Here is a 23,005-nt window from a genome sequence, read left to right on the forward strand (position 1 = left end):
CCGTCTTCTCTTCTCTCCTCCTCACCATCATCCGCACTTCGCTTTCTTTCCTGGTGGCTTAGTGTTCGTGCGGATTTTCCTGTCCTGGCCTCAAGGATTTTAAAATCACCTTGTTCGTTGCAGGGCTCCGTGCCTCCTGCTACTGTTGCTCCACGTGCAAAAAGTACAGTACCTGACCGATCATCTCTGATTCTCCGCCCTTCCACCCTCTCCTGAATGGTCATCTTTTTGACCTTTCGCAATTATTTCTCCTTTCTTTACACTTTGTTCTCCTTTTACAAAAGCCCTTTTGTTCCCCATGTAATTTGCGCTGTGCGCTCCCCGAATGTCTTGCCATTTTGCGACACTCAATTGTCCAAGTCACTGACCATGTTCTCAACGGCCATTTAGGTGGACAACCTACGAACGCCGTTTGCTGTTCATACCAATTGGAGACAACAAGCGGCTAGGTAACATCAGCCAGCGAGCGGATCTTTCCTTTACTCGAAGAATCGTGAGTGCTGCCGACCAGGTGGTTCTTGCCGTCTCCAGCCGACTGCGCTCTTCCTCCTATCGAACCCGCACGATCCTCCGTGTTTCTGTCCGGCTGCTTCCTTGCGATGCCTCGTCGAGCTGCCGGTCCTTCTCTCACCAACGATCCTTATAACGCTCCCTTCTCTTCCTCCGTTTCTGTCAAGGGCGGCATTGCCATCAAGGCGCCCTCCGTGAAACCTAGTCGCCTAAGCCAACTATTCTCTACCTCTCCGAAGCCAAGGGCTGAACCTCAGACTGTGCAGGGTACTGTTCAGTCGCTTAGTGGAAGCTCCCATCCTAGTACGGTCGCACCGCCGATCAGCTCTGCTTCTCTGTCGCTTCCTACAATCTCTCTTTCAACGGCAACCGCGGGTAACCCCAACATGGATGAGCCCCCGACCACATTATTCCAGCCCCCTTCGCCTGAAGAGGCTCGTCGGCTGGCCAAGCAACATGCTCAATTCGGCCCAATCGGTCACCACAGTCACCGCTATTCCAGCCGACATCCTGGCGGGCCTTTTCCGGAGCCTATAATGGACGAGCCGCCCTATTATTATCTCCTCACGACTTATATCAGTTACCTTATCCTCATTGCTTTCGGACATGTGCGCGATTTCTTTGGAAAGCGGTTCCGCGAAGAGAACTACCGTCACCTGAAGCCCCGGAATGGCTATGGTGCGCTCAACAGCGATTTTGACAACTTCTACGTGCGCCGCCTCAAGCTACGCATCAACGATTGTTTCGAAAGGCCGGTGACTGGCGTGCCTGGCCGATACATCACGCTGATTGATCGGGCCACGGATGACCACAACCGACATTTTTATTTGACCGGCACGACAACCGATACACTGAACCTGAGTTCATACAACTACCTTGGATTCGCTCAGTCTGAAGGCCCATGTGCTGATATCGCCGAGGCGACGCTCCGGAAATATGGAATCACCTCACCAAGCACCCGTGCTGAAACCGGCACGCAAGATCTGCATGTCGAGGTTGAAGACTTGGTCGCTAAATTTGTCGGTAAAGAAGCCTCCATGGTCTTCTCTATGGGATTCGGAACCAATGCGAATATTTTCCCGGCTCTCGTCAACAAAGGCTGCTTGATCATCTCAGATGAGCTGAACCACGCATCCATCCGATTCGGTGCCCGTCTTTCCGGTGCCTCCATTGCTATGTTCAGACACAATGACATGCGCGACCTCGAGGCGAAGTTACGTGAGGCCATTAGTCAAGGACAACCACGGACTCACCGCCCATGGAAGAAGATTCTAGTTGTGGTGGAGGGACTCTACTCTATGGAGGGATCAATGTGCAACCTTCCTGGCTTGATCGAGTTAAAGAGACGCTACAAGTACAACCTGTTTATTGATGAAGCGCACTCGATCGGGGCGGTTGGACCCCGAGGCCGTGGTGTTTGTGATTATTTCGGTATTGATACCAACGAGGTAGATGTTCTTATGGGCACGCTCACCAAGTCTTTCGGTGCCAACGGCGGTTACATTGCGGCGGATAAGACCATGATTGATAAATTGCGAGCCACGAATTCCGGCGTTTTCTATGGAGAAGCACCTGCTCCAGCAGTCTTGGCTCAAATTATGTCGGCACTGCGACTAATTCAGGGCGAGCTTGTCCCCGGTCAGGGTGAAGAGCGACTACAGCGCTTGGCCTTTAACTCCCGGTATCTGCGCCTGGGATTGAAGCGTCTTGGCTTTATAGTGTATGGTCACGACGACTCGCCGATTATCCCTGTTCTCCTCTTTAATCCTGCCAAGATGCCTGCCTTCTCTCACGAGATGCTGAAGCGGAAGATCTCCGTTGTTGTTGTGGGTTATCCTGCCACCCCCTTGGTCTCGTCTCGTGCCCGTTTCTGTGTGTCGGCCGCCCACACTAAGGAAGACCTCGATCGTATCTTGACCGCCTGTGACGAGATCGGCAACGTGTTGCAACTCAAGTTCTCCACGGGAATCGCAGGTGGTGCTCTACCGGCGAATGAGGAACTGACGCCCCCTCCCGAGATGGAGAAGGCTTGGCACCGCAAGCGGACTCCTAAGGTTGTGCCTCCCAGATGGCCGATTGAGGATGTTATCAGACGGGGTGTACAAGATGTCAAATCGCCTCTGTTTTAGATAAATTCTCCTCTTGCCGGGGAGGAGCTACCGTGTCTGCTTTGGAGCTTTGCCGGCCTGCCCGGAAGTCAAATCTGTCAGTCAATGTGAAAATGGTTGCTGTTGCATATATTGTTTCAGAGTCTTCAGGTACATTTTCCAAGCCGGTTGCTCTCTCGCAGCCGGTTTTTCAATGCCGTGTATCGCTGGTCGATCGGAGGCAGTCTCTTCTCTCACCACGAGCTGTGTGTGTATCATTAGCCAAACCTAACAAATGTCGCACTTCATGTCCTTATCTGCCCCCTTTCTTCTTATGCACAGAAAACCAAGAGAAATCATGGGACGACATTCACGCTCATGAACCGACTCCATTTATACACTGTTTATTTATTTTCCCCCTTCTTCTTTCACCCATTGCCTCCTCAGTTTGTTTTCTACCTCCTGCACGGACATTGCATTGGCTGTGTACATGATTTCGACGTTTCCCCCCCCCACCCGCCTTGCCTTTTTCCGCAGCAATTGAACTTGTACTGTACCTATGCTGAAACTAAATCTAATGAGATCGATGAGAGCAAAAGGTAAATGCGGGGTTCTGGAAACGCAGGGAACACAGGCTGAAGGTCGCTTGAATGCTTTTTTGTTTTCTTGTCTTTCCATCAGAGACAAAGGGAGAAATGGGATCGGAACTTCTAATAGTGGTTGAATTTCTAATTGAATGACTGATTCAATCGTTCTTATGATTATACACATACCTGTAATTGCGTTCTCCTCTTTTTGGGGGGGGTGAAGAGGGGAAATCGTGGTGGTTTTGCTTGAGCACAGAACGTTGAATGCAGTAGATTAGGTATGGCTCTATCTACGTTCAGAGTCTTTGGTAGATGGGCGAGAGAAATCAGCATGAGAAAGTGTCTGATATTGAGAGATCTGCTTGGCCAAGGTTCTTCTTGGTTGCAAAGTTATGTATGATGTATGGTTGTATGGGTGATGTGCAGAAGCAGGCTAAGATCGATCAGGAAGAAAATAGACGGCGAATCTATCGTCTCGACCACTTGAAAAAAAAAAAGCAAAAAGAACTGGAACCTGGAGGGGGAAACAGGCTGAGCGACCTCTATGCAGACAAGGATCAAGCCAGTTAGGCTAATTAGTGGAATCAATGCAATGCGCCCCCGGTTTGTATGTGATAAGCCCCGTTCGCTTTCCAAGAGAGACACAAATAAAACCCAGAAAGAAAACCAATAACGCCGGTAGGATGAGTATAAGTACGCTGATAGGGTCGCGCAGAGTGATAATACCCCCAACGATGATGAAGTTAAGAACAAATCCCGAAAAATGATATCATAATATCCTGAAACCCGAGCAAGCTGATGATATGGGTATGTGGTGTAATGTGAGATGTTGGGTGATGGTAGGCATAAAGTCGTGTGATGATCATGTCCAGCTGATAGGCAGAAAAACAGGTCCCGAGACCGAGGCTTTGCCGGGAGACCGTGGATGGCTGCGTAGTACGACGACCCTGCAGGTTTGGGTTGAGTGACGTGAGATTCAAACAGAACCGTACCTCTCACGGTCATGTTGACGGAGCAGGGCCTGATTCTCGGGATTGCGAGGCGTGGCGGCAGCAGAGGATGACACCGAGGGGATCCAGCCCCTCATCCAGCCGCGGACACGAGTCCAGTGGCTACGACCCTCCTTGGGGTCCTCGACCTCCATGATGGATTCGTCGTCACGGGAGCCGTAGACCAGGAACTGCACGCCCATGGTGCCATCGAAGGCCAGAACGCCGAACGCGCCCAAAAAGAAGGGGATGGCCCGGCTCACCCACTCCGCTCGGTTGTTGCCGTCCGCATCTGCCCATCCGCCACCGCCAAAGGCAGGGAAGTCGTACCAGGCGTTGGGATTGGTAAGCAGGGAGGCCGAGTAGAAGAAGTTGCCGGAGAAGGCAGCCATGAAGAGGAGCGGCGAGAGGCCAGAGGTGCTCTTCCGGCAGTAGTTCTTGTAGAGCTGGGGCGGCCGCGAGCCCAGATAGAGGACCGTGGACATCCAGGAGATGATGCGGCCAAGCACTTCGAGAGCATGCGGGGAGAGGCCAGATGCTGTCGCTGTTGCTTGGACTTCGGTAGGAGCAGCGTTGGCGAGGACGGCACACAGCATGGAAGCGAGCAGGAGGGTGCGAGGGGAGCCGATGGGCAGACTAGGCCCGCTGCTGCTGGTGCGGATGATGGAGCGGCGGGAGGAGCTGTACTTCTCATTGCTGTAGGATGGTGACTGGCCATTGGACATGCTCACAGTGGGCTCTTTGAGGTCCTTCATGTCTTTTGGGGTCGACACGGGAATGCCCGCCAGGGGACGTTGGACATGAGAGATCGAGTCGTCCTCTGAGAAGGGAACGCCCTCCAGAATACCTCCCGTTCCATTATCATAGTGCGAGTGGGTGAGGGCACCATAGCTGTCCTGTCCCCGTTTATAGATTGTGTACCAGAAGTATTGGAAGACGAGGGTGACGTCGACAAAGACGTAGTACCCGGCCACGATCACCTGCCAGCCGGCTTGTCGGGTGAGCAAGGCGCCCAGGAGATTGCAGGCGTCGCCTAGACACCACTCGACCAAGAAGAAGAGTGACAGTCCTGATGTTGATTGGAGTTGGATGTTCTTGTAAATTTGCGGGAGCTGTGCGAATAGCCAGGAGATGATGCTAAGTGTTCCCAGGAGGGAGGATATCAAGGCTAACGAAGTAGGCACGCAGACGTGGAGGTAGGAGGATATGGCAGCGAGAAATGGCGAGGTTGGTTCGCAGTGCTGGGGCAGCGTAGGTTGCAGGTATTGTATCAAAGGAGGAGGCATGGTTTGAGGTAGGATATGTGCTGTGTCTAAACCGATTCGACTGAGGTAAACGGTTTGTCTTTATGCTAGAGTGCTGAAGGTTGGGCAGCGGGTCTTGAGGGCTGTCTGAGAAGAGGGATTGATATGATAAGAGGCGTAGGCGTAGATAAGACGGAATAGGGCTGTAGTGCTGTAGTGCTGTAGTGGTTCTATCTATCGGGATACGACAAAGGGTGGAGCCGGGAAAATGAGTGACAAAGATGGTTGTCTAAGAGGGGGAAGAGAGGGTGAGGATGAAAGAGAAGGAAGAAGAAGGGGAAGGGGAGAGGAAGAGAGGGAGAAGGGGGGGAAGAGTGGGAATGGGGAGTGGGAGGAATGCTGATGATAGTTACGAAAGAGGAAAAGACGAAGTGACTGGAGAGGGAAAGAGTCACACTCCCTCCCCGCCTCCATTTGGGGATGGGAGTCACGAGGCCCGTAGGATGAATAGTGGATGCCACTGATCACTGATAACTGAACCTGAATGAATCGATAACCTTTTCTTCCCCCTATCGCCTGGCCCTGATTGGGTTCTCGGAGAAGGGTCGGAACCACTCATTCACTGACTAACTGTGATTATTAGTTCACTACGGAGTACTTCCAGTTGTATGTGAGGTCTCATTTCATCCCCAGAGCAGCAGCTGACTGTCGATCCCAGCATCCGAGTCTGATAAGGATGATCCATGCCCTTCAACTTTATCCTTTATCCCGGCAAGGCAGCCAGCCCATGGGGATTCCCATGGATTGCGGGATCTCCACAAGATAACCATAACAGGGCGCTTTTCCAGTATGATGACATGGATTATCCCTTCATTGCCGCAAGACAAGATGGCCTCTGGCTTTCTTCAGCGCCACGTCATTCAGCCACTCATTCTCCGTTTGAGTTTGATCTCAGCTCTAACCACTGAGCGAGACAGATCATCCCGATAAGGCGTCCATACCAATCAATCATGGTGTTGTAACTGTTGTTTGACAGCGACAACGCAATCACTGACAGATGTCTCAAGACCCTGTTAGTTAGAAGCTTCCCTCCTGACGATCGACACCTTACTCAAATCCCTTTACTGTCTGTTTTCCACAGAATCGATAGTCCCGATCTCGACGTTGGACTTATCTTTGACAGATCTGGTCTTGAGATGAGGCTCCCCCAGATTCCGATCCAGCCACCGAACCAGGGTCCAAGTGGCGCTAAACTGCTGCAAGGCACCGGCCGCAACAATGGTGATATCCCACTCGGCAGTGTCGTCATTCTCCTTCAGCATCTGCCAGTGTTCCTTGATTGGACTTAGAAATACAGATTGATGTGATGCTAAGATGCGTCCGTGCTAGTATCCTCCTGCATTGACACTATGGCACTATAAGGAGGTGAATAATGTATTCAGACTCAGGCCCCCCAGCGAGACGGTAGCACTGACACGGCAGGACATCACAGCACAACACCGCACCGCACCGCACCGCACCGCACCGTATCAGTGCACAGCTGTACACCTTGATGAAATAGAGAAGCTGACTTACTAACTGGCTTTGATAGATCCGTTAAACCTTCTCTCCCACGCTACTTAGCGATAAGTGCTCAAGCCGGAGGCTTATCCCATAAACACCAGCAAGAACAACAATCAATCGCATCAACCATGAAAGGCCGTTCATTCATAACCCAACGAATCCTCATCATCCACAAACATCCACAAACAAAGACTCAAAGCCCACCCCCGCCAGCACGCCCAACAACCAACCGGACCTCCTCCCAGGAATCAATAATTCCCATCCCCATCTCCTTCCCGACTGCCGTACCCCTCCCCATCCCCCGAACCACTCCTCCTCGACGAACTCCGATGATGCCTATGCCGATGATGCCGATGGTGGTGATGGTGGTGATGATGCCCATGTCCATGCCCATGCCCATGCCCATGCCGGTGATGACTATGACCATGGCTATGGCTATGGCTATGGCTACTACTCCGATGACTATAATGACTCCCCCGCTCATCGTCACTCCCACTATAATGACTGCCCCCCGCACCACCCCCACCGTAGGCACTCCCCCCCCCACCACCACCACCACCACCGTAAATACTTCCATCATGATCCTCCTTCCCCCTCGCCTCCTTCAATTTATTTTCCATCAAACTCCCCAGAATCGCCCCACCCACCGCCCCAAGCAGCCCATGACTCTTCTTATGGCCCAGGTAGAACCCCGTCGTGCCGCCGAGGATGGCCCCGCCGAGGCCGCGGTCGGAGGATTCGGGGTTGTCGGCACCCTCGTGGTCGTCTGGCTGGGGCTGGGCGAGGTCGTGTTGGGATGGGTTGCTACAAGCTTGATTAGCGACGCTCACAAAGGAATGATTACAATCCGGCCGGGGAAGGGGTTTTGGCTGGGCTGATGGTGGGATCATCGGACGAGAGAAGTAGCGAACAAGAACAAGTCCCGCGGCGGGGACGCAGCCAGCAGCCAGCAGCCAGCAGTCAGCAGCCAAAAGGGGAGGCGAATCTCACTCACTAATATTCCGCGTTACTTCCCTGTCTTACTATCCCGTGCGGCGGAGGTGGAGGCGGGGGAGGAGGCTCATATTGCGGACCCAGACGGTTGTGGTCGTAGTCGTAGTCGTAGTATTGCGGCGGAGGCTGTTGCTGTTGGTCTGGGGCCGGGGGGACTCCTCCGCCAGCTTCGTCTGGATGAGAGCGGGGGATCTGGGTTACGTCGCATTGCGAGGGGTAGCCGTAGTGCTGCTGTTGCTGGTAGTTCGGGGGGTGCTGGTCATGGTAAGCGGAGGGGTAGTTGTAGTTGTAGTTGTAGTCATACTGCTGTTGCTGCTGCGCTGGTGGGGGTTGCGAGGAGGAGGAGGAGGAGGAGGAGTATGGGTCGCCCATTTTGACGGACGTTTGGGGTCGGGATAGAGATTCGAAGGGTCAGGGCGGGAGTCAAACTGGCCGGATTACAGGTTTTTATCTATTGTAAAGCAAAGCGACCATTGACTACGGCTTACGTTGGTTACAGTGGATGGGAGATGACATGGCCAGCTGACGGTGCCGCACGACAGCCTTGCAGCCCTCACGAGATGCAGGGCACATTCCACCATCACTCGACGCATGTCATATACCTCGATTCTTCCCAGTTACTGAGAGATCATGCATTTCTCTCATCCAAACACAATACGCAAATGCAGATGCAAATGAATGAAATGACTGAAATGAACATCTCTTCATAAAACTATTCAAAAATAAAAACGACAGGATCTGGTCTAGATTGCCTGAAGTTTGGGGGTATCCCAGCAGCCATGTAGAGTAGGCTGGAAAGAAAGAACAAAACATAAAATGGTCAGGCCCCAATTCATGAGACTGCACAAAACAGAATGCAAACAAAGGAAATCAGAACTATACGATCCTATAGACCCGAGCCGCTCCAGAGCCGCACTCGTCGTGCACCTACCAGAGCGGCGAACAGAACACCATAGGCCAACTGCTGCCATGCGTCCAGCACATGGCAAGTCCAGGGCCCCTGGGGTGGGTATAAAAGCAGGACTAGAAGTTCATCAACGATGGACAATCCACCTTTTACAACAGGCATCAAGCCTGAGACCGCACATCCGCTCTACTTGCCGACTCCCGTACTCGGCGACCAACCCATTCAGCCAGCATGGAATCCAGCTGGCTGCTCATTTCTCGCAACCTCTTGCTCTCTTCCTTGAACAGGCAGCCAGTAATCGGGTGATCAGGACCAGCAGGCGGAATATTCGAGTTGTCATGGACGATCACGAACAAATCACGGATGTCGTTCTCTTCTTCCAAATAGGTTCGCAAGCTTGCGTCACTCCATGTAGGGGTAGGCGCAGATGCGTTGCTAAACGAGGAACGAGCATCAATGCCTCGACTGTCGCGGTGACTCGTAACAGGAGACATGGGCGGGGAAACCGAGACAACAGAATGTCTTGCCGGGTTGGAGAAGTCCATCCCTGGTCCGGGCCCGAGAGGCGAAACCGGGGCCTCTTCGATTGATGCACTGTCCGGAGAGTCGAATCCCTGGTTCTGATAATCCAACTGTCTGGGTTGGAATCTCTGCGGGGGCGATGCCACCGAACGCTGCGCGTAGGATACATTCTCGGACGCATCTTGCCAGTCGCCGTTCGATTCAACTGGTGACGTTATTTGATCCTGCGCTTCGGGCTGCACCAGTTTCTTCGCAGGGCTCGGTACCCGAGCGGAAGACATCATGACCTCCTGGCTGTCATCGAATGGCCCCAGCGGGGGTGATGAAGGGATGTCATCCGCTTCTTCCGATGTGACCTGTCGAATGGTCTGATCCGACTTGCTGCTCATCGCAGACTTGATGCTTCGGTCAATAGTAGCGGGCTCCTGTTCACGAGGGAAATCCTGCTTCGTTGGAGAGAGTGCCACCGGAGGTTGCTTCTGCAGCTTACTGGGCTGCTTCTGCACCACCATCTGCTTGGGGGATCGAGCTTCAGGAGAGACTGGGGAGGGTATCGAATCCAGGGATGTTTTAGGCTGAGGTGAAGATCGGGAGAATTCGTTCGAGTTCTTCTCTGCTTCATCAGTATCCTCGTCGTGGGACTTGGACTTCTTGTCCTTCCTCTTAAAGAGGCCGCTCAGCATTCCCGACTTCTTGTCCTTGCGCTTCTTATCCTCTTTGCTCTTATCTATCGCACTAAGGGTCTTGTCGATGTTCTCCATGCTACCGCGGTTCTGATGCAGGTCAATAGACATTCGACGAGGTCGGAACAAGTGACTTACTTCAGTGGCATCGGTGGAGAGAGTACTACTGCCAATTTCATCTCGGAGCAGGTTGGGCGTCAGGGAAATCTTCTTGGTTTCCACGGTGTCGTCTCGGAAGAAGGAATCGGTATTGCGTACGGTGCCATTTCGCGACCGGCTCACACTGCTGTCGGCTACATTCTTCTTAGCCAAGGTCCCAGAGACCGGACTGAGACACTCACTTTCAGGCTCAAATAGCTCCTGGCTAGAGCGTTGCTTGATCGGGCTGTTGCTAGCGGGCTCTTCGGTGTCATCGATACCGCCTTCTTCGGAGCCCTTGTCGCGTTGCGACTTGGTTCTCAATGGCTGGACAACGATGTCATCCGTTTGGCCGTCATGTGCATCCTCTGCCTCCGCTCGCGAACCCTCGTCATCGTTGAAGGACGCCGCGTCATCCAAGTCCTCATCGCTGGAGTACTCGATGTCGGACGCCTCGATGTACGTCGGAGCGGTGAACTGGACGTTTTTGGTTGTTCTGCGACGCACCGCCCTCATAAGCGGGTTCTTCGATTTCTCTGAATTGTCTCCGAGCATGGTTGCCGAAAGCTACCACAGATAGTATCAGTAACTGGCCGAGATCTGGTGACGGTCACACTCACATCCACGTTGCGATGCTTGTTCAATCTGGCGAGTCTCTCGGTCGGAGTTTCAATGTGTTCGGCGGGCAGATAGCCTGCTTACGGTGAGCTTAGATATACCTATACCAGCAGGTGACCTACCAATGCTGCCGTCTTTGACAATCCGCACGAGCCACCAGTAGCTGTTGCTGTCATCCAGCAGCACCATGGTGTCACCCTTCGAGGCATTCGCCTGTCCGTCGACGGTCGCGTAGAAGTTGTGCAGCGCATAGACGAATTCGAAGTCAATATCCTCTAGGTTTGGGTTAGATTGGACCGTGATTGGGGCATCGAAGGGCAGAGAGTGCCCAAGAGCCGGAGATTTCTGCAGGGTGACATGGTGATGAACGCAGGATGCCAGACATACCGTCGTCAATGGACGGAGAGCTCGAAATCTTATCCATCATATCGTCATCTAGCATGTCATCACTTTCGCCGTCGGCCAGATCGCCTTCTTCGTGTTCACCGGAGAGATCGCCGTGGTGATCTATATCCTCAATCTCCTCGTCATCGTCATCATCGTCATCGTCGTAGATATCGATGCCGTCGGCGCGGTTGTCACCAGGTTGGCCGTCCTGAGCGCTGGGACCATGCATGATTTCAGCTTTGGTATCCTGGTCGGCCTGGCGAAGCGCTTGTTCCTGGTGGGGGGCAATGCCCGATGCATTCATGGGCTGTCTGGAGTGATCCTTGGCGGAAGGGGCATGCTGGTCCTGTAGGTCCATGGTATCTGTCATCATACATTTGCTGATCAGCACGACGGCCACATGACTTCCACTCGTTGCACTTACCAGCCCGGACAATCCGAGGCCTTGTCATTTTGACTATACTTCGCGCCTGCGAATTTACTGGTCGAGATGACAATTGGTTTGACGTTCCGGGGGCGAAAGAGCGACTTTTGGAATCATGAACATTGAAACCCGATGGCGAATGTAGATCGGCACGGCGCAGCGTCCCGGTGCGGCTCGAAAAGAAGGAGAGTCAAGAGCGGTCGGCGCAAAGAGTTGCAATAGCAAAGAGCGGAAGTAATTTTCCAGGGACGAAAGAACGAAGGCGACGGCCACGAGGAGCAACGGCGGGGGTGGGTACTTCAAGGGAGAGAAGGAGGAGGAGGAGGAGGGAGGGGAATCCGTCGGGCAAACAAGACGAAAGGGAACGACTTCCAGAGCGGATTAAACAACACCAAAACAAAAACAAATTTTGGAAAAGAAGGGCAAACAACAATAGCCAGAACGCCAATGTTATTGGGGAAAGAAGGGAAATTAGGTACCAGAAGAGGTGCCGGGTGGGTGAATGGAACAAATGTGAAGCCCAACGCAACGCAACGCAACGCAACGCAATGCAACGCAACGAGTTCCCCGGACTGATTTCAAGCATGCGAGAGAATAGGGGAGGAGGAGGGGAGGGAGGTTCCTCGCAAAACAAGCGCCCCTTGCGCGCGCTTACCCACAGCTTACTTGCCCGATAGACGGGCTCCGATCCCGTGCCTGGACCGCCCAGTAGGCCAAAGATGAACTTGACCAGATACAGATAACTTACAGGTGACGGCAGGGCTTAGGGCCCAGGGTCAGGGCCCATATCTTCAGGTGATAAGTGAGTGATTCCAGTTGAAAAAGATCAAAAGATCCACTGGGCCTAATCTGAACTAATCCAACCTAGGAAACCTAAGAACAGCCCGGCGGGGCTGCGACCACCACTCACTACTACGCAGCGTGGCTGTGAATGGCTGATCCCTCCGTCACCTTACATTAGACTATCACTTAGTATGTGTTAGCTGACCAGTGTTGACCAGTTGACTGTCAGGCAATGGAATCTCCTCCGTCATCACCCGAAGATTCCCCCACTCACTTGCCTCTTTGGGACCCTTCTTCTCCCGATCTTTTCTCTACTCTGTACTCTAACTTACTCCGTACACCTTTTTTCCCTTTCTTCCTTTCTTCCCATTCATCATCATCATCATCATCGTCAATCAGTCAACCAGTCAATGATTTGATGGGCCCTCCTTCCTGCTGCTGCAGAAGGATTGCTTTTTTTGGTCCGATCAGCTCACTCAGTGACGCTAAGCTGCACCTTGGTGCACTGAATCCCTCATTTCTGGGGGTGGTTCTTCCTTTCTTCGTTTCTTCTTTTGGAGCTTAGCTTCCCTCCTATCGGATCGGGACCCTCCGATAACTAAGTTAACTGCCTTTACTAAGTACTTCTTACTCTTCTTCTCCTCTTTTTGTCCCTCTGCGACTCCCACCCTCCACCACCACCACCTCTCGATCAGATCTCACCCCTCTCGACACTCACCTTCATATTCACCATCCACCATCCACCATCCACCATCCACCATCCACCATCCACCCTTCTCCTTTTCCTCTTTCATGCTTCTCACTCCCTCCCTCTCAAAAGTCTTCTACAACTTGATCTAGAGATAGACCTCTTTTCTCCACCTCGTCATTCCTCTCTTCTTTCCATAGACTTGCCGCTCTTCTGGCGGGTGGAAGGGCATGGCTCAGACGGGAAGACCCAATACACTGGCAGGGTTGAAGCTTGAGACGTCTTTCCAACATACACCTCGACCCCGATGGCGGGGTGAGGCTGAAGGCGGAGGAGCGACGGATGGCGATCGTACAAACATCTTTCACGATTATCACCCACCCCGTGGCGGTACTAATCAAGACAGCAGTGTTTTGAGTGGCTTACACTCGGCGACACCTCCTATCTCCGTCCCTCGTCATCATGATCTTCCCGATCCAGAAGATGTCAGCTATCCTCACAAACCCGAGGATGTGCAAGCCTCCCCGCTGGACAACTTTCTGCAGCAAGAACGCCGGCCCTCGATCAGCTTTGACCCCATCGTGGCCCTGGACTCCGGTCGACGCCTGCCACTCGAAGAGCCTCTGGCCGGTCGGCCGCAAAAGTTCCAGTCGCGCAGCTCGAGCTTGAGGAACACTCTCCGCCAAGAGGACGGACCCGACGATCACGACCGCCAGTCGGACCTTAGCTCAAGTCCGGAAAGACAGCGACGCCAGCGGCCCATCCCAACCGGTTCTTCGCGGGGCAGCTTTCCGGAAGAAGAGGAAAACGCCGTGGCCTCGGAGATCGAACACCCGACCTCTCTCACCTCGAGATCAACCGCGTCCCCGATGACTGAAGAAATCCGAACTCCGTCGGAGAGTTCAAGGATACTGTCTTCGCCGGTTTACATGGCGTCGCCCGTACAGGGGTTTGCCTCGCTTGACGATCGCAGCTCTTGGTCGGGAAGTGCTGTGACTCCCTTTGGGAGCAAGGCAAGGGGCCTTCGTCTTTCTACTCGACAACGGTCGCGCAGATCTACCGCTTCCAGTGGCAAGTCTCCTGCCAGCATGTTCCTTTCCATGTGGAGCGCCGGTGGGGAGGAGTCCGCGCCGCAACCTGATGACGAAGGCCAGATGGTCGGGACGGATTATGTCCTTGGCAAACAGATCGGCTTCGGGGGATTCAGCACCGTGAAAGAAGCGTACAAGGTTGAAGAGGATGGCAAGACCAAACACCTCGCCGTCAAGATCGTCAAAAAACAGGTCTCGGGCAAGAGTGAGAAGGAGAATGACGAGGTCCAAGCAGAATTCGACCACGAAGTCCGAGTTTGGCGCTACCTCAGCCACCCCAACGTCCTGACCTTGGATGCTGTGTACGAGACTGATTTTGCTACGTTTTGTTTCACGAAGCTGGCGATCGGCGGCACTCTTTTCGACCTTGTCCGCCAAAATCGAGGTGGTCTGGACCTCAAGCTTGCCAAGAAGTACTCATATCAGCTTGCCTGTGCACTTCGATACTTGCATGAGGACGCTCGGGTTGTGCATCGAGATATCAAACTGGAGAACTGCCTGCTGGATCCCACCGAATCGCCCGATGGATCCGAGGTCTCAACCCTAGTGCTCTGCGATTTTGGCATGGCGGAGTGGATGCATACGGACAACGACGGCTCGTCGCCTGATCCCTACGATAATGTGGCGGATCGACCGCCTCCGAAGAATATCGGGCCGGCTGGATCCAGCACCAGCGTTGCGGGAAGTCTGGAGTACGCATCCCCGGAGCTGCTCCTCTCGACCAACGGAGTCATCCATCCTTCGGTCGATCTCTGGGCGTTTGGAGTCATCGTCTACACCATGATCGTTGGCTCCCGGCCGTTTCAAGATCCGTTCGCGCCGCGCATCCAGAACAACATTCTCAATGGGCACTGGAACCATCACGCCGTCCTTGGCGATGAAGAAGCGGATGCTCCCACTCGGCAGGAGCGGGAAGATGCGCTCGAGGTGGTTACAGGATGTTTGCAGATGGATCCGGCCAAACGCTGGACCATCCGTGATGTACTTTGCTCGCGGTGGATGCGAGAGTTCTCTCAGAACGCCGACGGCAGCCCCACCGAGTCCATTTGGAAACTTTGAGGAAGAATGGGCTGCAGTGAAGCCTTGATGGCGCTATACTTATGACCTTTAGATGACTACGGGCTAGCGCGCGCATTGCGCCTGGTTCTTCATCCATGATACCCTCTTTTATGTTCACAGCGGGTTTATGATATATCCAGTATTTGACTTTTGAGCGCGTCTTTCGGTATACCTTTTGTTTTGTGAGAAATGAAGGCTTGGGAGCATACACAATTTGCAAGGCAATTGCATGGCGTTTTTTGGGGGGTATTTTCCTTGGGGTGTATTGATATCCAGGTGGCTTTTCTGTTGCGGTTGTTGCGAACGACCGGCTTCCACTGTGACGGTGACCTTGCTAATGAGGGGAGAATGAGCACGGGAAGTTTGTCAAGATATCGAGAATGCTCCACTATACGAATGTTAATGACTCCACTATCTTTTTGAGGCTGTACGCTGCTAGGCGTAGCTACTGGAATCGCGCACAAGATCAACATACATAGCTGGTTTCTTCGGACTGGATCTAGGTGGAATCAGTTATAAGTTATGCTGGCTGCTCTGAGTGCTTCTGCCAGTATTTCTATAGCCTGTAGCCGGATTAGAGGATCGATAGCAAATGACGGTTCAGTTTGAGGTGGACATCTGCATACCTGCCGACCTGGACTTGGCAATCAACTCACCCACTTACTTGACTGAGGTTTAGGGATTTTTACCAAGTGCAACCACACTACGCCATCCACGGTAATACACGAGGAAGCGAAAGAAAAAAAAAAGAAAATGCATATCCACGATGACCATACAACAAAAACATATTTATACAAATACAAGAGAGAACAGCCAAAGGTCTTTCAAAAGTCCAAACAACCCTTCACACACACACACACACACACACACACCTTACAGAAACCGCACACACTCTCTACTCCATCCCAGCGAGCCCCAAACCCCCAACTATACCCGAACCTCCCGTCCTTCCCCAGAACAATCAACCCGGACCCAAGACAACCTACCACAACCGATTCTCGGGCAGGACCTTCTCCTTGTGCGCGCCGGCGGCGGTCTTGCGCTCGACGGGCGACCGGAAGAACAAACTGGGGCCCTCCATGGGCTTGAGCAGGTGGCTCAGGTAGCCGCGGTGGGCGGGGTCACGGTAGTACTCGATGTCGCGGCGCTTGGTGGGGTCGGGCAGGCGGTAGGTGAAGCCCATGGCGCGCATGATCTCGCTCTCGACGAGCTGGCCGGCGGCGTCGCTGTCGAGGCCCTCGGCGGCGAGGAGGCCGGCGGGGGCGCTGCGCGCCGTCCACGCCGTCGACACGAACGGGTGCATCTCGCGCTTCAGGATGCGGCGGATCGCGCGCGGCGTGTAGAAGCGCGTGGTCACGGTGCCGCCGGCGGCTTCGACGGCGGCGATGGCGGCGGCCGAGGCGCGCGAGACCACGATGTGGATGGGTTGTTTGAGGACGTTAATGGTGGTGTCTTCGGATGTAGAGGGGGATTCGGGGGTGGTGGAGGTTGAGGGGGAGGCGGTGGTGGTGGTGGTGGTGGTGCTGCTGCTAGGGGCGATGACGGCGCCCTTCTCGTCCTTCAGGACGCCGCGGCCCAGGAGCTTCACGCCCTCCTTGGTCTGGTGGATGCAGCGCGAATCGAAAAGCTCGCGGATGGTGATCGGGCGGGCCGGGTCGATGCGGCCTTGGTCGATCCAGTCTTGGATGCGGTTGAGGTTGATGGGGGCTAGCTCGATGGCGTGGCTGGGAGAGGTTAGTGGTGTATATCATAGAGAATGAGGTTGGAGTGGGTATTGGGGACATTGGGATATCCAGGGACAGTTTGGGAGTCGGTTGCGTGAGGATTGATCGCGAATGGGAAGCTCTTCCACGATTATTCTTTGCAGTCTGAAAGCGCTTCGGCAATTCGACCTCACTATCGAGGAATCCTCAAACAAGTACACTCCAATTCCAAAACAGAATCCCAATGACGCAGGAATCCAATCCCACGACCTCCCACCTCGTTCCCCAATTCAAAGGTAAGAGTGCAAACATACATATTGTTATATCCCCGCTCCCCGTGCACAACAATGTCCGGCGTCTGTCCACCATTGAACCCCGCGGGCACCTTGCCGTGCTGCTTCTGACCCTTGTGACCGCGACCGGAGGTCTTACCCTTGCCGGAAGCCGGACCGCGACCGCGACGGATGCGTTTGTTGTAGGCCCCCGCGTTGTCCGAGAGCGAGGCCAGGATGTGTGCGTTGCGGGATTGTTGGAAGCCGGCCAGCAGGAAGGCCAGAGGGTTGGCGGTGGTGCTGGCGGCGGCGGCGGTGATGGGTGTCGCGGACGTGAGCGCCCGGAAGGGGAGGAGCTGGAGCCGAGGAGGCATGGCGGGGCCGACTTCAATTGTGGTGTTGAGAGAGTGTGGAGAGTGAAGTGAAGTGGTTGAGTTTGGAGGTTTGTCGCCGCGGAAGTCGAAGTCCACGGAGAGACAGGATCTTTCCGTTGGGATGGGAAGTTTTTGGCGGCCTGAGGCAGAAAACCCAAGATGTCGGAGGAATCTCGGCCCGGGATGGCTGTTCTCGTGCGGTGATTGGCTCTTTTCGGGAGTACATCTCTATCGTACTGTGGAATTTGTAGGTCGTGAAGTTTCAATGTTATGGCTTTCAGATTACCAGGCAAGTGCACTGTGTACTCCATATCCTCATTCCAACTTACTATAGATCAATTCTACTCCGATCCCCATAGGTCATTACTCGACTTGCCGTCTCAATCACAACCAGAAGCCAGTACGCCGAGACATAGTAAACTTCTTCTGTAGACTAAGCTAGACAAGTGACCTGTGTTCTCTCGAAACTACCAAGCAGTTCAAGCTTCCTTTTATTTATAGCCTTTAAGCTTTGCGCTCATCTCTGGGCCCCGTTATTCTGGGTTCTAGGCTTACCTGGACAAGCCTCCTCGCATTTCGGTATCCATGTCGATTGTTTGGCAGTGAACGAGTTCAATAAGGCAGATATAGATATAGTGCACCACCAATAGGTCTGATATGCTTCGTCTATTGAGAGTAATGAGTCAAGCTGCGTTGACCTTGATCCTATACATAAAGAACGCCCATCATTCAGCTCCCACTTCTTTCAGAAGTGTTCCTCTTGCTCACCAGCTCAGCTTCACCACCACGTAAGGGCTACATCAGGTATATATACATCAACTATATCTCGGTGCTGTTTTCTTCCTTAATACTCATCCAGGAGAACTGACTCACCAAGTAAAGGGCATAAGGGTAAACTGAAGTAACGCCGGCCCGGAGGACGGACAAGCTATTACTAACTACAACACCGAAACCCTGCGTTCGCGATATGACCTCGAGAACGTATGATGCAGAGGAGTGCCATCAATCGATGTTCTAGCACAGCATACAAGGAAGCCCACTCCGTACTCCGTATGATGATCTTTCCATCCGGCATCTCCTACCTCAAGGTCTGGAATCGGTCTCTTGACCAACGGGCTTCTGGTTGGAGAGCGCAAAAAGCTGCTCGCTCCGCTCATCACCTTGACCAGCTACCAGCTAAATATAGTCCTATAAATAACCAGCCCATAACCCTAGTGACAGTCACGACCAGCTCGGCGGTACTGTAACAGGAGTATTCTGAAGTCGAGCAGATGACTGCAGCTGAGCGAGTTGCAGGTTCTGGATCGCTTCTCAATGCAGGCCAGGTCGACCTTACGTGGACTGGACTGAACAGTACTCCGTACAGTACCTAAAGTGGTCAGCCAGCGCTCACCTCTTCCGGCCGATTTTCTTGTTCTTTGCTTTTTCCTCGTTTGTGACATCTCTTTTTTCAATGGTTGCATGTGCAGGGCGTGAGCAACAACAACAACAACCAGCAGTCTTCCCTGTAAGACGAGAGGATGGCTACAGTACTTGCCTGCTTCCGTATTGCACTAATGACTGATCCATTGAATGAGAGGTAGCAGCAGCAGCAAGCCTGAAGCTCCACGGATGCATCGTTATGTATAGTACTTCAGTCGCGGCCGCATATACGACTTCCACTTCGAGGTAAAGATGTAGATCGCCAGCCCGCGAGCTTCGGGAAGCGGTCATTCGGAATGGATTGCTTCCCTTGTTCGAATCAGATCCAGTATCCAGTCAACTTTTGAGAAGAGTACGGTATGGAGTATACGGAGACGGATTCTGTTCTCTTCATCCAGAAGATGGGCGGCAGCCTGATGGTGTCGGGTCCGCACAGTTACGGGGATGACGACAATCCATCCCGACCTTGACGCGCGGTAAGCAAGCAAGCAAGCCCGCGAAAGCAAAAGCAAAGGGTATGTATGGTTCAGGGATCAGGCTGCGATGAGACGATTTTGGATATCATGGTTCCGGGTTGTGGTCTGATGGTGAGACATGATCTGTGTGAAGTTGTTTAGTTAATGGCTGACTTATTTTATGTAAAGTCAATGTCAACCCAGTCAATCTTGGGGCCTGGGCGAGATGAGCGTGTTTGTGGCCTCTCGGTTTCCTGTGCCATTGATCATTGCGTGTTGATACATCCATCGGTCTGCTGGATGCCACAGGAAAAGGAGGGGGTCAAAGTGGCAGTTGTACCTGTCCTTGTACCTGTACCTGTACCTGTACTTGTGCAGGGCGCACCGCACCCACCAGCGAACGGCTTATCATCCAAGGATTTCCACGAATCTGGACCTACGGTGGGGATAGGAGGAAGGGCAAATCGGATTCTCAGTGCCAGCAGTCGGTTGAACATATTCGTTCAATCCCTGTTTGTTGTTGCCCCATCTGCCGTGCAGTGAGTTGGGTGAAACTGGATAAGTTATCGGTGGTCGGATTGTCACCCAGAAGAAAATTCAGAAAAATCGAAAACAGTAAAGATCGGAAATGTAGAAGAGTTGAAGTAGGCAAGAAAGAAGAAAGAACTTAGCCAGCCTCGACTGGACGGAAGTCGAAGCCTGGGCCTTGCACTCGGTTGGATGCAATACTTGGATGATTTCTCGATGTTTAGGTCTTGCTCATGCATTGTTCATTCGACTTGTGAATTGACAATGCTCGGAATTACCTGAATTATAAGTCCCGCATACTTAGTCTAAGAGTTGGGGGGGTTGATATGTTTGCCGAATCGACTCTGGAATTGCATGTTATCTTGCCCAGTGAACGGAGAGAAATATACATGTGGGACAGATGGCATCGGAACTCGCCCTTTTCCACCACCCTATCGATAATTGCCTATCCCCTGAGACATTACTGAAGCTCTTGCTGATCTACTTACCCATGACCCCCATTCACCATCCTTGCGAGATGTCGGCCGCAACCCCAGAACCACCTGAAAGAGTCAGGGTCAAATTTCAAACCAAACCACCAGGAAATCAATGCCCTTGTTCCCATCCCCCCCTTGACTCGCAATCACCGCAACCCCCGACCACAAATCCGAGCCTGATGTTGTTGTCCCTGCTTCATTGAATGCCCGTTGTTATGGAAGCCGCTGTGCTGTATGCTAGCCCATCCATCATCAACAAACACCACTACCACTGAAATGTTTTAAACCCTCGAACCGATGATCTTCGACATTCCCTTGCTTCAAATGGCCCCATACACCGTCTCCGCCCCCCCTCCCCCCCTCGAGAGTAGTCCCACGAGGGGGTTAGCTGCTGTTCTGTATCCCTATTACCTCGAGCGTAGGGAGGACAAGGGAGGTGAATAGTAAGTACGGATGGATAGATCCGGCTAAGCCTGACGGAGTTCTCCGTGCACTTGTGGTCTACCCCAGGTCTCGCAACAAACAACGCGGCCTCGCACTCACACAACGAGTTGGGTCTGTATAATTCTGTGCTGTGCGGTGCTGAGTGTTACGTGCAATGTTATGTTGATCGACAACACGGTATGAGTAAATGTATACTCTTTGCACCGACTGACTAGGAACTAGAATGAGACAAAAAGAAACGACGAGTTAATTCTAGTGCGGTGTTGTCAAGAGAAGGTCATCCTTCCCTGCGCCGCCACAAGAATGGAAAGATGTTTTGTTTACTTCCGCCTCTCCCCCTCCCCTCCCCTCAAAAGACAGACCGATATCTAAAGATCTACAATCTTCATTTCAAGCAATCCAGTCTCAAACCCGCAAGGATGTCAGACCCGGATCACCGAATGCAAGGGAATCTGACACTGACCATCCAATCTCAGTAAAATATAACGGAGTAAAGATGCCCGCAAGTACTGCAGTAGCAAGCAAGTGAGGTTTTCGCACACACACATCTACACATAAGTTGATCCTCGGTCTTATCTGTTTCTTGTCCTTGCGTGTAGTGTAGCGGACGGTATTTACAACTTTCTCTCCGCCCTTCGCCTTCCCTTCAACAGATCACTCCCCATCACACGAGTCCAACGATGCAAAGCGATCATCAATCACATTAAACGTGGAAGTTAGAAAGAGCCTCCCGAATCGAATCGACAAAGAAACTAGGGGCGCCCCCCTAAGAAGCAACAATAACAACAACAACACCAAACCCCCACAGGCTATGCGCCCTCCGTCCTCATACTAATGCTAGGACGCTAGGGGAGAGAAACACAACACCTCTTTCTCCTCTCTAATTCTCTCTCACAATGTTCTCATGCGAATCCATCTTGATGGGCAAGAAAGAGTCAGTCACTCAGTCAGTCAGTCAAGCGAAGGTCCGAGTCGCGCAGGGTGCCCATTCCCCCTGCCTTGCCTTGCCTTGCCTTGCCGACCGGACTCGATGGATAGATACTCATATTCATACTCATACCCATACTCATACATCGGAGTGTTCAAAGTTTCTTACAATGACAAGAGTCATGTTGCACGAGCACAAGCAAGAGGGGAAGCGAACGACACCGTAAACCCACAGCATCATCGTCTTTAAGGGTTGAGGTTGAGGGGAGGGGGGGAGGTTTGACCGCTGCTTTGCGCGTCGATCTTGCTAGGCACCCGAAAGAAAAAGCGAAGAAAAGACCAGCGAACGCACTGGCAAGAGAGGGGGCTAGTCCAGTGTACATACAGTAAATGAGTGTGAAGTGTAAGAATGTCCTCTGTCGCACCCAATCGATTCTTCGGCACCGCAAGAAAGGGGAGGGGGGGGGGCGAGGCCTCTCACAATATGAGATAGTCACATCGGGCGGGTAGTCGTGTACGGTAAGGCGAGTGATACTTCCCACGAGACACAGAAGCAATCGCATATGCTGGCGGATGGCCCAGTAATCACCATCTCGAGGTCCAGTATTTGCTAGGCTGCACTTTTCGGTGGACTGGACTGGACTGGACTGGATTGTACTGGGCAAGGATTGCTGGCTAACATTGCCAACGAACGAACTAACTAGCCGCTGGAAAAGCTGACCTCCTCATCGTCTGGCGACGCTGTCCAGATTGCTTTGCTCCATGCGGAAGGGTACTCGCCAGTCCACCTTTATTTAGTCCGGTTGATACTTAGCGTACCTGAGTATCTTATACTTAGTACGCCGGAACTGGGACTCTGCCAAGGCGGTCCAGGATTTCGAGATGGGAGGAACAGGGAAGTTGGATTAGTATGTAAGTGCCTGCGGTCGGTAAGATCCAGAATCTCCGTAGTAGATTCGAGATTCGAAACTTGGACCGAGGTCATGTGATAGCAACTTAGTCGCTCAAAAGCAGCACCACTACTCACTCAGGACAAGGGTAAATATGGAATAACTACTCGTTAGACTCGTCATTAGATCGGGCCTTAGAGCGAGGTAGGTAGTGACGCCTCAGCCTTCGCTCATTTGCCAA

At 52.8% G+C, this 23,005-nt stretch overlaps 8 protein-coding genes across 8 annotated transcripts; 3 read left to right on the forward strand and 5 right to left on the reverse strand.

Annotated features, from left to right (window-relative positions):
- Nucleotides 1-351: 351 nt before the first annotated feature.
- On the forward strand, nt 352-2,822 carry lcb2 (putative serine palmitoyltransferase 2). The gene has a single exon (XM_025592099.1). The coding sequence runs from the start codon at nt 600-602 to the stop codon at nt 2,637-2,639; it is 2,040 nt and encodes a 679-aa protein (XP_025444803.1). The 5' UTR covers nt 352-599; the 3' UTR covers nt 2,640-2,822.
- Nucleotides 2,823-3,749: 927 nt separating this feature from the next.
- On the reverse strand, nt 3,750-5,553 carry BO95DRAFT_61898 (PQ-loop repeat-containing protein). The gene has a single exon (XM_025592098.1). The coding sequence runs from the start codon at nt 5,457-5,459 to the stop codon at nt 4,161-4,163; it is 1,299 nt and encodes a 432-aa protein (XP_025444804.1). The 5' UTR covers nt 5,460-5,553; the 3' UTR covers nt 3,750-4,160.
- Nucleotides 5,554-6,538: 985 nt separating this feature from the next.
- Nucleotides 6,539-8,403, reverse strand: BO95DRAFT_512540 (uncharacterized protein; the record flags this gene model as incomplete). The annotated part of the gene is made up of 4 exons (XM_025591524.1): nt 7,975-8,403; nt 7,453-7,784; nt 7,306-7,397; nt 6,539-6,751 (listed from the first exon to the last, which is right to left on the reverse strand). The coding sequence occupies exons 1-4, from the start codon at nt 8,343-8,345 to the stop codon at nt 6,539-6,541; spliced, it is 1,008 nt and encodes a 335-aa protein (XP_025444805.1). The 5' UTR covers nt 8,346-8,403.
- A 638-nt stretch (nt 8,404-9,041) lies between these two features.
- On the reverse strand, nt 9,042-11,956 carry BO95DRAFT_408827 (SH3 domain-containing protein; the record flags this gene model as incomplete). The annotated part of the gene is made up of 8 exons (XM_025584118.1): nt 11,653-11,956; nt 11,229-11,591; nt 10,964-11,116; nt 10,844-10,920; nt 10,427-10,790; nt 10,224-10,378; nt 9,669-10,175; nt 9,042-9,626 (listed from the first exon to the last, which is right to left on the reverse strand). The coding sequence occupies exons 1-8, from the start codon at nt 11,678-11,680 to the stop codon at nt 9,042-9,044; spliced, it is 2,232 nt and encodes a 743-aa protein (XP_025444806.1). The 5' UTR covers nt 11,681-11,956.
- Nucleotides 11,957-13,176: 1,220 nt separating this feature from the next.
- BO95DRAFT_62077 (kinase-like protein) lies at nt 13,177-15,367 on the forward strand. The gene has a single exon (XM_025592101.1). It carries the CDS (start codon nt 13,354-13,356, stop codon nt 15,271-15,273), a length of 1,920 nt encoding a protein of 639 aa, XP_025444807.1. The 5' UTR covers nt 13,177-13,353; the 3' UTR covers nt 15,274-15,367.
- Nucleotides 15,336-15,816, reverse strand: BO95DRAFT_62072 (uncharacterized protein). The gene has a single exon (XM_025592100.1). It carries the CDS (start codon nt 15,744-15,746, stop codon nt 15,399-15,401), a length of 348 nt encoding a protein of 115 aa, XP_025444808.1. The 5' UTR covers nt 15,747-15,816; the 3' UTR covers nt 15,336-15,398.
- Nucleotides 15,817-16,011: 195 nt separating this feature from the next.
- Nucleotides 16,012-17,698, reverse strand: BO95DRAFT_440626 (mitochondrial 54S ribosomal protein uL15m). The gene is made up of 2 exons (XM_025586005.1): nt 17,291-17,698; nt 16,012-16,997 (listed from the first exon to the last, which is right to left on the reverse strand). Exons 1-2 carry the CDS (start codon nt 17,620-17,622, stop codon nt 16,256-16,258), a joined length of 1,074 nt encoding a protein of 357 aa, XP_025444809.1. The 5' UTR covers nt 17,623-17,698; the 3' UTR covers nt 16,012-16,255.
- Nucleotides 17,699-19,730: 2,032 nt separating this feature from the next.
- Nucleotides 19,731-20,150, forward strand: BO95DRAFT_440627 (uncharacterized protein). The gene has a single exon (XM_025586006.1). The coding sequence runs from the start codon at nt 19,800-19,802 to the stop codon at nt 20,040-20,042; it is 243 nt and encodes an 80-aa protein (XP_025444810.1). The 5' UTR covers nt 19,731-19,799; the 3' UTR covers nt 20,043-20,150.
- The last annotated feature ends 2,855 nt before the right edge of the window (nt 20,151-23,005 follow it).

Source organism: Aspergillus brunneoviolaceus, assembly GCF_003184695.1.
Source record: "Aspergillus brunneoviolaceus CBS 621.78 unplaced genomic scaffold BO95scaffold_16, whole genome shotgun sequence".
In the NCBI taxonomy this organism is placed as follows: Eukaryota; Fungi; Ascomycota; class Eurotiomycetes; order Eurotiales; family Aspergillaceae; genus Aspergillus; species Aspergillus brunneoviolaceus.